General features: G+C 48.4%; 1 protein-coding gene across 1 annotated transcript in view; it reads right to left on the bottom strand.

The window, feature by feature from the left end:
- Positions 1-5,881, bottom strand: part of LOC120927753 (transient receptor potential cation channel subfamily V member 3-like) — a 71,234-nt gene extending 65,353 nt beyond the window's left edge. The window contains exons 1-2 of the mRNA XM_040338645.1: positions 5,845-5,881; positions 5,433-5,750 (exon numbers count right to left, since the gene is read on the bottom strand). Coding sequence (XP_040194579.1) covers positions 5,433-5,536 — 104 coding nt within the window. The 5' untranslated portion in view covers positions 5,537-5,750; positions 5,845-5,881. The remainder of the gene's footprint in view (positions 1-5,432; positions 5,751-5,844) is intronic.
- Between the last annotated feature and the right edge of the window lie 8,173 nt (positions 5,882-14,054).

Here is a 14,054-nt window from a genome sequence, read left to right as displayed (position 1 = left end):
GAGTGCCTAGGCACGCGGCCACTTACCAAGAAGTTCACTATTATTTTTCAGGAGGAACCTAAAATGAAAGCCATATTTTTCAGTGTATGGCTTAGGCATAATGAACACTTCTAGATATTCTCGATAATATATAGATAATAAATATAAATATTCACTGTTTGAGTTCAATTCTACAGTGCCTTGAAAAAGTATTCATACCCCTTAAAATTTTCCAATTTTTTTTCATGTTACAACCAAAAACGTAAATGTATTTTATTGGAATTTTATGTGATAGACCAACACAAAGTGGCACATACTTGTAAAGTGGAAGGATAATTTTTAATGTTTTTTTATTGTTTTTACAAATAAATATGTGAAAAGTGTGGCGTGCATTTGTATTCAGCCCCCCTAAGTCAATACTTTGTAGAACCGCGCCTTTCACTGCAATTACAACTGCAAGTCTTTTTGGGGATGTCTCTACCAGTTTTGCACATCTACAGAGTTGCCCGTTCTTTGCAAAATAGCTCAAGCTCTGTCAGATTGGATGGAGAGCGTCCGTGAACAGCAATTTCTAGTATTTTAAGTCTTGCCACAGATTCTCAATTGGCTTTATGTCTGGGCCATTCTAACACATGAATATGTTTTGATCTAAACCATTCCTTTGTCGCTCTGGCTGTATGTTTAGGGTCGTTGTCCTGCTGGAAGGTGAACGTCAACCTAGTCTGAAGTCTTTTGCAGACTCTAACAGGTTTTTTTCTAAGATTACCCTAGATTTGGATCTGTCCATCTTCCCATCAACTCTGACCAGCTTCCCTGTCCCTGCTTAAGGAAAGCATCCCCACAACATAAATCTGCCACCACCATGTTTCACGGTGGGGATGGTGTGTTCAGGGTGATGTGCAGTATTCGTTTTCCGCCACACAGCGTTTTTCTTTTTTAGGCCAAAAAGTTCAATTTTGGTCTCATCTGACCAGAGCACCTTCTTCCACATGTTTGCTGTGTCCTCCACATCATGGCTTTCTGCAAAATGCAAATGGGATTTCTAATGGCTTTCTTTCAACAATGGCTTTCTTCTTGCCACTCTTCCATAAAGGCCAGATTTGTGGAGTGCAAGACTAATGCCTCGTACACACGATCAGTTTTCCCATCAGAAAAACTGGCATGACAGCTTTTGGCCAGGAAAACTGGCCATGTGTATGCTCCATGGCAGTTTTACCTACAGGAACAAGTTCTATTTTTTTCTGCCGCGATTCCTGTCAGTCTTTTTCCCGGCAGTTTTCCTATGGGAAACACTGCGGTGGAGCATACACACGGTTGGGTTTCCCGGCCAAAGCTCTCATGGCAGTTTTCCTGCCAGGAAAACCGGCTGTGTGTAGGGGGAAAAAGTTGCCGAGAACCAGGTTCTCGGCTTTCCCCTCGAGTTTCCCGGCAGTAAAAAGTCAGCCGGGAAACCCGTACGTGTGTATGAGGCATTATAGTTGTCCTGTGGACAGATTCTCCCACCTGAGCTGTGGATCTCTGCAGCTTCTCCAGAGTTACCATGGGTCTCTTGGCTGCTTCACCGATTAATTCTTTCCTTGCCCGGCCTGTCAGTTTAGGTGGACGGCCATGTCTTGGTAGGTTTGCAGTTGTGCCATACTCTTTCCATATTCGGATGATGGATTGAGCAAAGCTCCATGAGATGTTCAAAGCTTGGGATATTTTTTTTATAACCTAACTCTGCTTTAAACTTCTCCACAACTTTATCCCTGACCTGTCTGGTGTGTCCCTTGGCCTTCATGATGCTGTTTGATCACTAAAGCCGCGTACACATGATAATTTTTAATGTCCTAGAAAAAACAACATTTTTTGCGTGATTCTTGTCAAGCCGGCCTTGCCTACACACGATCGTGAAAAAAAATATGCTTGAGCAAAGCGCGGTGACATACGACGGCACTATAAAGGGGAAGTACCATTCAGATGGCGCCACCCTTTGGGCTGCTTTTGTGTTAGTAAAAGTTTGGTGAGAGACAATTCGTGCTTTTCAGTCTTCGTTCTTTTCAGTCTGTTACAGCGTGACGAATGTGCTATCTCCATTACAAACGCTAGTTTTTACCAGAACGATTGGTCCCATCCCATCTCATAACTTGCTTCTGAGCATTGCCCTTTTTTTTCCCGTCGTTAAAGCCTACACACGGCCGTTTTTCACGACGCGAAAAACAACAACGTGAAAATCGGCGAGAAAATTTAAATCATGTTCTAAATTTTGAATGGCCATTTTTCACATCGAGAAAAATGCTCTGGAGCCTACACATGATCGTTTTTAATGACCATTTAAAAAATTGCATTTTTCACGTCATGAAAAACGGTCGTGTGTACGCGGCATCAGGTTCGCTAACAAACCTCTAAGGCCGCGTACACACGGTTGGACAAAACCGATGAGAATGGACCGAGGTTCAGTTTCATCGGTCCAAACTGACCGTGTGTATAGCCCATCGGTCTGTTGTCCTTCGGTCCAAAATTTTAAAACATGCTTTAAAATCGACCCGATGGACCGCTGCCCGATCGGTCCAAACCGATGGTTAGTACAGAAAGCATCGGTTCAAAACCTGCGCATGCTCAGAATCAAGTCGACACATGCTTGGAAGCCTTGAACTTCGTTTTATTCAGCACGTTGTGTGTTTGACGTCACCGCGTTCTGACCCAATCGGATTTTGGAATGATGGTGTGTACGCACATCAGACCATCAGGCCACTTCAGCGGTGAACCGATGGAAATGGCCCTTCGGACCATTCTCATCGGTTTGGAACGACCGTGTGTACGGGGCCTAAGGGATTCACAGAACAGCTATATTTTTACTGAGATTAAATTACACACAGGTAGACTCTATTTAATAATTAGGTAACTTCTGAAGGCAATTGGTTCCACTAGATTTTAGTTGGGAGTATCAGGGTCTGAATACAAATACATGCCACACTTTTAAGATATCTATTTGTAATTTCCTTCCACTTTAGAATTATGTGTCACTTTGTGTTAGTCTATCACATAAAATACATTAAGGCCCCTTTCACACTGGGGCGTCCGCAGCGTCGGCGGTATAGTGCCGATATTTTTAGTGGTGCTTTACCGTCGTATTTGCGGGGGTATTCGGCTACTAGTGGGGCGCTTTTAACCCCCGCTAGCAGCTGAGAATGGGTTAAAACCCCCGCTAAGCGCTGCTGCGGCATCGCTTTTCTGGCGGTACAGCCACGGTGCCCATTGATTTCAAAGGGCAGGAGCGGTATACACACCGCTCCTTCACCGCTCCAAAGATGCATCGCTCCACTGTGAAATCCCTCGGGGCTTTCACACTGGAGAGACATCAGCGGCTCTTTCAGGGCGCTTTGCAGGCGATATTTTTAGCGTTATAGCGCCTGCAAAGCGCCCCAGTGTGAAAGGTGTCTGAAGTTTTTGATTGTAACAAGACAAAATGTGGAAAATTTCAAGCAGTATGAATACTTTTTCAAGGCACTGTGTGTCAATCTGTCATAAAAGAAATAAGGCTGTCATTGTGGAACTCTTCTGAACATGCTATGCTTGGCTGCAAAGCTAATCCTCTTACTTCTATAATTCAGGTCATTAATTTGAAACAAATATACAGTACTTATGTAATTTCATTGAGTCTCCTGATCTCCAATTTTGTTTTGGGACAATGACTTTGAAAGAAGCTTGTGGTTTTGCATAACAGCCAAGCAGGTAGTATTTTTCAGGAAGTCAGCAATAGCAACACTTGTATTTGTCATTTGACATTTGATACTGACATTTCCTTATACACCCAACATTCACACCCATTATTCATTGTGTTGTTAGCTGTTCTACCAAGGAGGAACCGGCTTGTTTCGGCTCAGCTCTGTGTCATGACAAGCAGGGACAAACTTTGCAAGGCTGTGACACAGATATTAGTTTCTTCATTTGATTTATTCAGATGCCACATTCAAAGAAATTGTAGCTAAAATCGTTTATATTTTATCCTGGGCATGGCTATGTTAATGGTGTAAACTTACCGTATAAGCCGACCTGAATATAAGCCAAAGCACCTAATTTTACAAAATAAAAATGGAAAAACGTATTGACTCGAGTATAAGCCTAGGGTGTCCATCTTCATTCCTCACTGTGCCTCACTTTGCCTCACGGTGTCCATGTGCATGCCTCACTGTGCCCATGCCTCACTGTGTCCATCACTAGACTGACGTTTAACATGGGAGTCTACGAAAGGGTGCTCCCCAGCCATAGGTTCCCTAGACAACAAACTTGTAGAGGAGAAATGGGGCTACATGTGTGCCAAGTTTGGGGTCCAGGGGACCTACGACCGGCCAGTACCGGGTCCCCAAAGTCACCGGAAAAATGACCGTTTAACATGGGAGTCTATAGAATGGGTGCCCGGCTTTGAAAAATCGGTGCTCCCCAGCCATAGGTCCCCCGGACAACAAACTTTGCACACTTGTAGAGGAAGAGTGGGGCCGGTCCCCAAAGTCCGGGAGATCAGGCGCAAAAAGGTTACTCGCGTATAAGCCGAGGGTAGGGTTGCCACCTCATCCCTTTAAACCAGAACACATATGAATTACACAGGTTCTGAGGCTAATTTAATGCAGATAAAGCACCAAGTGAGTTTAATTACCACCTTAATCAGCCACAGAACCTGTGTAATTAATATGTGTTCGGGTTTTAGGCCTGAATCACACTAGTGCGTTGCGTTTTGGAGCTCCGTTGTCTTTGCGAATTTCTCTATAAGGTGTTCTGCAGATCAACTGCGTTTTAGCTGCGGATCAGGTGTGAATTTGGAGACCTGGGAGAGGGGAGGGGGATGGGGGAAGTGTATTGAGTTGAATGGGACAAATACTGAAGAGAAATGAACACATCTGCGAATTCAGCTGCATACCCATAGAAGATAATGGGACTGAATTCGCACCTGAGCCGCACCACAAGACATAAAAACCGCACACGGTTTGGAGGCAATGCGCAGTGCGAATGCATCGCACATATGTGAACCAGCGCCATTGAAAACAATGTATTTTGAAATGTCCTGCGAATTGGATGCGGATTAAGCCGCACTCAATTCGCATAGGTGTGAACCTGGCCTAAAGGGATGAGGTGGCAACCCTAGCCGAGGGGGCATTTTCAGCACAAAAAATGTGCTGAGAAACTCGGCTTATACTCGAGTATATACGGTATATTCCGAACAAAGATTGCGCTAAAGAATAATGATAACATAGCAGTGTAAACAAAAAGGAAATCAGGAGCAAAGTTGTAGATACTGCATATAAAATCAAGAGCACTGTTTCAGTTTTTTAGTAATAAAAGATTAGATCTGATTTTTTTTTTTTTTTTTTTTTGCTACAGATAACTCGCAGGTATGCCTTTTTTTAAATTGCTGCAGCATTAATGAAACAGTTGTGATAAACGTACATTTTAGGAGGTAAGTATAATGTACATACCCTTCAGTAACATGTGAATCCATAGGCTTCGTAAACACTGGGGAAATAGACGCGAATGATGAAACATCTTTGAGCTCCAGGTTTTTGGGGGCTTCTGAAGTCATTTTGCCAAAATTCAATAGTATGTGATTAAATAATATTTTATAAAATTGAGAAATCCGCCTCCATTGCTTGCTGTGGAGATGTAGCGAGCTTTATCGGCTGTGTGGTCAGGCAACATGAATGTACATGAAGGTGAAGACACTCACTTGGGGGCTGGGATATTATACTACTCGCCAAACCTGTTACACGACATTGAATGTGTTTGTCAACATTGTCCTGAAAAAAGACAAGTCAAAATTCTAGCTTCAGCATTGCATAATAATGTAGGAAGCTTTGTTTACAGTGATACAGAACAAAGAAGATCAAATACTTCTCTAAGAGCCCATTCACACAGGGGCAGCACGACTTCCAGCACGACTTTGGGAGGCAAATTGGACACGACTTGAGTATGAATCCATCAGGCAACTTACAAGGCAACTTCAAGTTGCCTCCAGGGCAGGAGGCTTTCCAGTGGCCAATCAAACAACAATCAGCTCTGTGGGAGGGAGGGGTTTGCCTGAGAAATGTATGTTCTGAGTAAGGACGAGCTCTGGCGGTTCGCATAGAACACGTGCAGAGCCCGCTAGGAAGTGTGCACGGCGCTGTGCTAATCACAGCCAGGGAGACATTGTCCCGATGCTCGGCTGCAGGGATCGTGAAATGTCTCCCTGACTGTTATTAGCGCAGCGCCGTGCACACTTCCTGGCGGGCTCTGCACGTGTTCTATGCGAACACACCAGAGCTCATCCTTAGTTCTGAGGTGACTTCCATTGAAATCAATGGGTACAAGTTGGGGTGTGCCTGGGCACACCCTAATGCTCAGGCACATCTGGCACACCCCAGGGCTTATTTTCTGGCAGTATGTGCAGGATCCCCATTTTGGCATCTCTGCTATGCGACAATGTCAACGCTGCGAATGGGACTATTTTTCATTTGGCTATGTAACTCCTGTGTGCTCAAGCCACTGGCTGCGAAGTAAGCTGACAGGCAGCCGCATTTTCCGATGCTACCTCTATAGTTCCGGCTCCCTGGCAGCTGAATATCACTCCGCTGCCTGCTTACACCGCAGCCAGTGGCTTGCACTCACAGGAACAAGTCAGTTTTAGCATTGTTTTAATCATCGGAACACGTCCTTTCTCCGCGGGGGGCTCTCGCAGCCCATCACTGCCCTGTTTACACCGCCGGACAATGACTGGTTGCCAGGACCGCTCCCACTGCCTCCCAGCAGAGAAGCAGGGGGCATACCAACACAGGTCTGTACAAACGTTTCCATGCTTTATAGATAGTCAGGGAGGAGGGGAAGAGAGTGGCTGGTATTGGGAAGAGGGGAACTAAAACGATGTACATACAGTGCAGCCTGGGATAGAATTACAGGTCCCAGCATGCCTTGCTCCTCTATTGCAGCCTGTGATAGAACTACAGGTCCCAGCATACCTTGCTCCTCTATTGCAGTCTGTGCTAGAACTACAGGTCCCAGCATTCCTTGTTCCTCTATTGCAGCCTGTGATAGAACTACAGGTCCCAGCATGCCTTGCTCCTCTATTGCAGTCTGTGCTAGAACTACAGGTCCCAGCATTCCTTGTTCCTCTATTGCAGCCTGTGATAGAACTACAGGTCCCAGCATGCCTTGCTCCTCTATTGCAGTCTGTGCTAGAACTACAGGTCCCAGCATGCCTTGTTCCTCTTTTGCAGCCTGTGATAGAACTACAGGTCCCAGCATGCCTTGCTCCTCTATTGCAGCCTGTGATAGAACTACAGGTCCCAGCATGCCTTGTTCCTCTATTGCAGCCTGTGATAGAACTACAGGTCTCAGCATGCCTTGCTCCTCTATTGCAGCCTGTGATAGAACTACAGGTCCCAGCATGCCTTGCTCCTCTATTGCAGTCTGTGCTAGAACTACAGGTCCCAGCATGCCTTGTTCCTCTATTGCAGCCTGTGATAGAACTACAGGTCCCAGCATGCTTTGCTCCTCTATTGCAGCCTGTGATAGAACTACAGGTCCCAGCATGCATTGCTCTTCTCTTGCAGCCTGGTCCCAGCATGCCTTGCTCCTCTATTGCAGCCTGTGATAGAACTACAGGTCCCAGCATGCATTGCTCTTCTCTTGCAGCCTGTGATAGAACTACAAGTCCCAGCATGCTCTGCACATCTCTTGCAGCCTATGATAGAACTACAAGTGTCAGCATGCTCTGCACCTCTCTTGCAACCTATGATAGAACTACAAGTGTCAGCATGCTCTGCACCTCTCTTGCATCCTATGATAGAACTACAAGTGTCAGCATGCTCTGCACCTCTCTTGCAACCTATGATAGAACTACAAGTGTCAGCATGCTCTGCACCTCTCTTGCATCCTATGATAGAACTACAACTGTCAGCATGCTCTGCACCTCTCTTGCATCCTATGATAGAACTACAAGTGTCAGCATGCTCTTGCATCCTATGATAGAACTACAAGTCCCACTTTGCTCTGCAGGAGCATTACAGCCTGTGATGGGGCTACAAGTCCCAGCATGCTTTACAAAGGTGGGGCTGAAGACCAGGAGGTACAGAGGTGAGACAGATGTGCAGGAGGGTTCAGTGTTGGGAAAGAAAAGCAGGGGTGTAAAGCAGTGGGGCGGATGTAAAAGGAGGTGTATTGGTGGGGCAGATGAGTAAGGGGGTTACATTGGTGGGGCAGATGAGTTCCGTGTTAAGACGGATGAGAAAGTGATTCAGTAGTAAGACAGAAGAGCATAGGAATATGGCGCTGAACAGATGTGCAGGAAGGTAAAGTGGTGCGGCAGATGAGAAAAGGGGTACATTGATGGGGCAGATGTGAGGGGTCTCTGATCACCTGAGTCCCCACTTACAGTGTACATAAAGGGGGACTCTGGGTACCCTTATATAAGAGGGGATGCTAGGAACTCTGATGTAAGGGGGGACTCTGGTGACCAGATACCCTCTTATTTTCGAAGTCCCCCTTTACACTAGAGTCCACAGCATTCTTTACATCAGATTTCCCAATGTGAATGGGAACTCTGGGGAAGCTGATGTAAGGGGGGCTCTCTGAGAACCCTAATTTAAGGGCGGAACTGTGATATAAGATATTGACTCTGGTGTAAGGTTAAATGCTGTGGACTCTAAATTAAAGGAGGACTCATATGAGAGGGAGGCGCTGTGGAATATGTAGGGGCTCATTCACAAATGCTTTGATTTCTGAAGAGCGATCTGCAAACAGATCGCTCTTCAGAGAGCATTTGAGAAGCAGTGAGGAGTTGTATCACCTCCACACCACCTGCTTTACCCTTTGAACTCCACACTGCACATGGTTGAGGGCTGCTTGCAGAGTAACGCCTTTCACTTGAATGGGTCATGGTCAGTGGGTGCTATACCTGCTGAAAGCAACAGGGTATAATTGCAGGTGTGGCACGTGAACATGCCCAGTCGCTGCCTCTACAGCTAAAAAGGTGGTAGGGGTTGAGGGGTGGTAAAAGCATGGCTCAACCACAGAGTTTTACTGCCCCTAACCACTAGTGTGAACAATTAATTAATTAATTAACAGTTGTTAAATGTTTTAATACATTTTAAAATGTTTGTTCACATTTATTTATAAGAGTTTCTGTGTACAAGTGTGTGTGTGTGTATGTATGTGTGTTATATATATTTTACGCACACACGTGTGTTTGAGCTTTGGGGTGCACACCCTAATGCAATAGGCTGCGTACGCCAGTGCTTACAAATGTAAGGCTGAACTCGCATTGCTCAGAGATCGCATGTGATCGGCATCTGCAGTGCGGGTGCGAATCACATGAGATCTCTGAGATCACGCTAGTGTGAACCCAGGCTTATGGCATTCTTTCTACAGCGGAAATGAAAATAGCGACCATATTGGCTGGTACCAGGGGAGGATGTAAGTGAAGATCCGGGGGGGGTCCAGAGACAGCTGTCCTCATCGGAGGGAGAGATCTTGCTCTGCATCGCCACGAACACTGGAGCCCGACTGCGTGCTTACCACCCACGGGGGGGGGGGGGGTTTGGCTGATTGAATGGGGGTCCAGTGGTTTGCTTGCCGCCCCCCCCCAGCTCACCAGCCACCACTGGCTCTCACCTTATTTTTTGCATATCTAATACCTAGAGAGAGTTAAATAATGGAGTTAAATAATGGAATGAATGGAAATAAGGTGGAGTTCAAAGTGAATTTCTACACCTAAGTGCATCACTTTACAGAAGATTTGAGGATATTGTTAAACACATAGGCCCGGATTCAGGGTCGTCTTATTGAGCAGGTACCCCTGGGCACGACCCGGGGGCCCAAGTGCTCATGGGGCCCCATCTGGTCCAGCTCCGAGTCCGATCTAGGTGGATCGATGCAGTAGTGGCAAGCGGCAGCCGGAAGAAGCTGTAGTTGGTGCTGTTGAGCCCCCCCTCCCAATCATTGGTAAAGCGTGTTGATTTTGGCAGCAGGGATGTGACACAGGGGAGAGGCGGGCTGTGGGTGTATCTGTGTATCTTGCTTCCCCCCCCCCCGCTCGTCCTCTCCCCTTTCTCCTGTCAGCCAAACTCCAGTGTAGAACAGAGAGCGGCTCTAATGTATTCGGAGTGACACCGCCCACCTTCCTGCCCACTATACCCATTGGCTACAGGAGAGGGCCAATCAGACGACACTGGGGAAGGAAGCATCATGGGAAACATAGTCCCGGAAGATAGGAGCCGGGCCCCCCATCCTCTCTGCCAGACCCCCCTCCTCTCTGCCAGACCCCCCCCTCCTCTCTGCCAGACCCCCCCCCTCCTCTCTGCCAGACCCCCCCCCTCCTCTCTGCCAGACCCTCCTCCTCTCTGCCAGACCCCCCTCCTCTGCCAGACCCCCTTTCCTCTGCCAGACCCCCCTCCTCTGCCAAACCTTCTCCTCTCTGCCAGACCACCCCTCCTCTCTGCCAGACCCCCCTCCTCTCTGCCAGACCCCCCCTCCTCTCTGCCAGACCCCCCCTCCTCTCTGCCAGACCCCCCTCTCCTCTCTGCCAGACCCCCCCTCCTCTCTGCCAGACCCCCTCCTCTCTTCCAGACCCCCCCTCCTCTCTTCCAGACCCCCCCTCCTCACTGCCAGACCCCCTCCTCTCTGCCAGACCCCCCCTCTTCTGCCAGACCCCCCCTCTTCTGCCAGACCCCCCTCCTCTCTGCCAGACCCCCCTCCTCTGCCAGACCACCCTCCTCTCTTGCAAACCCCCCCTCCTCTCTGCCAGACCCCCCTACTCTCTGCCAGACCCCCTCTCCTCTCTGCCAGACCCCCCCTCCTCTGCCAGACCCCCCCTCCTCTCTGCCAGACCCCCTCCTCTCTTCCAGACCCCCCCCTCCTCTCTTCCAGACCCCCCTCCTCTCTGCCAGACCCCCCTCCTCTCTGCCAGACCCCCCCTCCTCTGCCAGACCCCCCTCCTCTCTGCCAGACCCCCCTCCTCTGCCAGACCACCCTCCTCTCTGCCAGACCCCCCTCCTCTCTGCCAGACCCCCCTCCTCTCTGCCAGACCCCTCCTCTCTGCCAGACCCCCCCTCTCTGCCAGACCCCCCTCCTCTCTGCCAGACCTCCTCTCTGCCAGACCCCCTCTCCTCTCTGTCAGACCCCTCTCCTCTCTGCCAGACCCCCCTCCTCTTTGCCAGACCTCCCTCCTCTCTGTCAGACCCCCATCTTCCCTGTCAGCTCCCCTTGTGGCAAGTGGCAATCCGTAATGTGTGGCAGGTGATGTGGCAAGTGACAATCCGCAACATGTGGCAGGTGACATGGCAAGTGACAATCCGCAACTTGTGGCAGGTGACGTGGCAAGTGGACAATCCGCAACTTGTGGCATGTGACGTGGTAAGTGACAATCCGCAACATGTGGCAAGTGACAATCCGCGATGTGTGGCAGGTGACAATCCGTAACGTGTGGTAGGTGACTTGGCAAGTGACAATCTGCATCTGGTGACAGGCGACATGGCAAGTGACACACTGAATCTGGTGACAAGGAACCAGTGGCAAGTGACACGCTAAATCTGGTGACAGGATTGGTGGCAAGTGACACGCTGAATCTGGTAACAGGGACGGGTGGAAAATGAATGAACGCTGAATCTGGTGGCAAGTGACACGCTAAATCTGGAGACAGGTGACGGTGGCAAGTGACACACTGAATCTGGTGGCAGATGACGGTGGCAAGTGACATGCTGAATCTGGTGGCAGGTGACGGTGGCAAGTGACACGCTGAATCTGGTGGCAGGTGACGGTGGCAAGTGACACACTGAATCTGGTGGCAGGTGACGGTGGCAAGTGACACGCTGAATCTGGTGGCAAGTGACATGCTGAATCTGGTGGCAGGGGACAGTAGCAAGTGACACGCTGTAAAGTAGGAATATTGTACTTTCATTCTTGAGAGTAGGTGTGTAAATGGGGCAAGCTTGTAGGGGCCCCATAGCATTACTTTGCCCAGGGGCCCATGATGCTCTTAAGATGGCCCTGCCCGGATTCACAAAGCACTTACGCCGACGTATCTCGAGATACGCCACGTAAGTGTAAATATGCGCCGTCGTATCTGTGCGCCGTGCCCACAATACTAGATACGCCTGAAAATAGGCTTCCTACGACCGACGTAACTTTCCTACGCCGGCGTATCGTAGGCGCATATTTACGCTGGGCGCATTTGCCGCTCCCATTGATTTTCTATGCACATATGCAAAAATGAGGTAGATACGCCGATTCACGAACGTAGTTGCGCCCGACGCATAATATACACGGTTTGCGTAAGTCGTATGTCCGGCGTAAAGTTATTCCCCATATAGGAGGCGCAATTCATGCAAAGGTATGGACCAGGGAACACAAGCCGTCGTATCTTTTGTCGTTTACGCTGTACCTGAATATGACTAGGCGTAGGTTACGTTCATGTCGTAGGCAGGGATTCGATGTATCTTAGGCAGTTGTTTCGACGTGATTCTGAGCATGCGCACTGGGATGCGGCCACGGGACGGCACATGCGTCGTTCATTTTAAGTACTTCTATGACGCTTGGCCCATCATTTGCATGGGGTCACGCCTCATTAGCATGGCTCACGCCCACTTCCACCTACGCTGGCTTATGCCGAGGAAACACAGCGTATCTTTAACAGCGAGTGGGAGCGAGTGCTTTGTGAATCCAGTGCTTTCCTCTGTGCGCTGCGCCGGCGTAGCGTAAAAGAGATACGCTACGCCAGCATAAATATGCGCCGATGTATGTGAATCCGGGCCATAGACTAGAGGACATAAGCCCTCATAGACAGATCTAAATTTCTGCTGAGCCAGCTGAATTTATAGACATGTATGGGCAAGATGTAGATTGATGTTGATCTATCGACGGACTTCAGTACTGCCAGCCTGTTGTTTTTTATTGTTTTTTTTATTTTTATTCTTAGGCCCATCTTTCAGATTGGTGCACTTTAGGCTCTTATCTGGCAGTCACATGAAGGGGATATCCGCGATTGGGGATTCTTTTTGTGTCAAGGTGGGTACTTCATCCATGGGGCTGGTACTATCATTTCAGCGATATCAGGCTATTGACATTACATATATATGTACAGTGGGGATCGAAAGTTTGGGCACCCCAGGTAAAAATTTGTATTAATGTGCATAACGAAGTCAAGGAAAGATGGAAAAATCTCCAAAAGGCATCAAATTACAGATTAGACATTCTTATAATATGTAAAAAAAAGTTAGATTTTATTTCCATCATTTAGGCCCCATACTCACGAGCAAACATGTCTGCTGAAACTGGCCCGCAGGCCAGTTTCAGCAGACATGTTTGGTCGTGTGTGGGCGCGAGCGGGCCGAATTCCAGCAAACATTTGCCCGCCGGGCCTTTTCCCAGCAGACAAATATTCCTGGACTTGTTTTAAAACAGTCCGCTGGAATTCAGCCCGCTCGGACATGTACGGTCGTCAGTACAGACCTACCGTACATGTCCAGGCGCCCGCCGTCCCTCGCATGCGTCGAATGACTTCGACGCATGCGTGGAAGCATTTTAAAGGCGGGCCGCCCACGTCGCCGCGTCATTGTCGCGGCGACACCGCGTCATCGACGCGGCGACACCGCGGACACGCCCCGCGTATTGTTTACGCGCGGACTTCTGTACGATGGTGTGTACAACCATCGTACAGAAGCCCTCTGGCAGACATGTATGGTGGAAACGGTCCGACGGACCGCTTTCACCATACATGTTTGTCCGTGTGTACCCGGCCTTACACTTTCAAAATTACAGAAAACAAAAAAATGCAAAAGTTTGGGCACCCTGTAGAGTTAATATCTTGTACTGCCCCCTTTGGCAAGTATCACAGCTTGTAAACGCTTTTTGTAGCCAGCCAAGAGTCTTTCAATTCTTGTTTGAGGTATCTTTGCCCATTCTTCCTTACAAAAGTCTTCCAGTTCTTTGAGATCTCTGGGCTGTCTGTCACGCACTGCTCTTTTAAGGTCTATCCATGTTGAGGTCAGGAGATTGTGAAGGCCATGGCAAAACCTTCAGTTTACGCCTCTTGATGTAATCCCCAGTGGATTTTGAGGTGTGTTTAGGAT

Source organism: Rana temporaria, chromosome 2 (genome assembly GCF_905171775.1).
Source record: "Rana temporaria chromosome 2, aRanTem1.1, whole genome shotgun sequence".
Lineage (NCBI taxonomy): Eukaryota > Metazoa > Chordata > Amphibia > Anura > Ranidae > Rana > Rana temporaria.
This window is presented reverse-complemented; position numbering and strand designations above follow the sequence as displayed.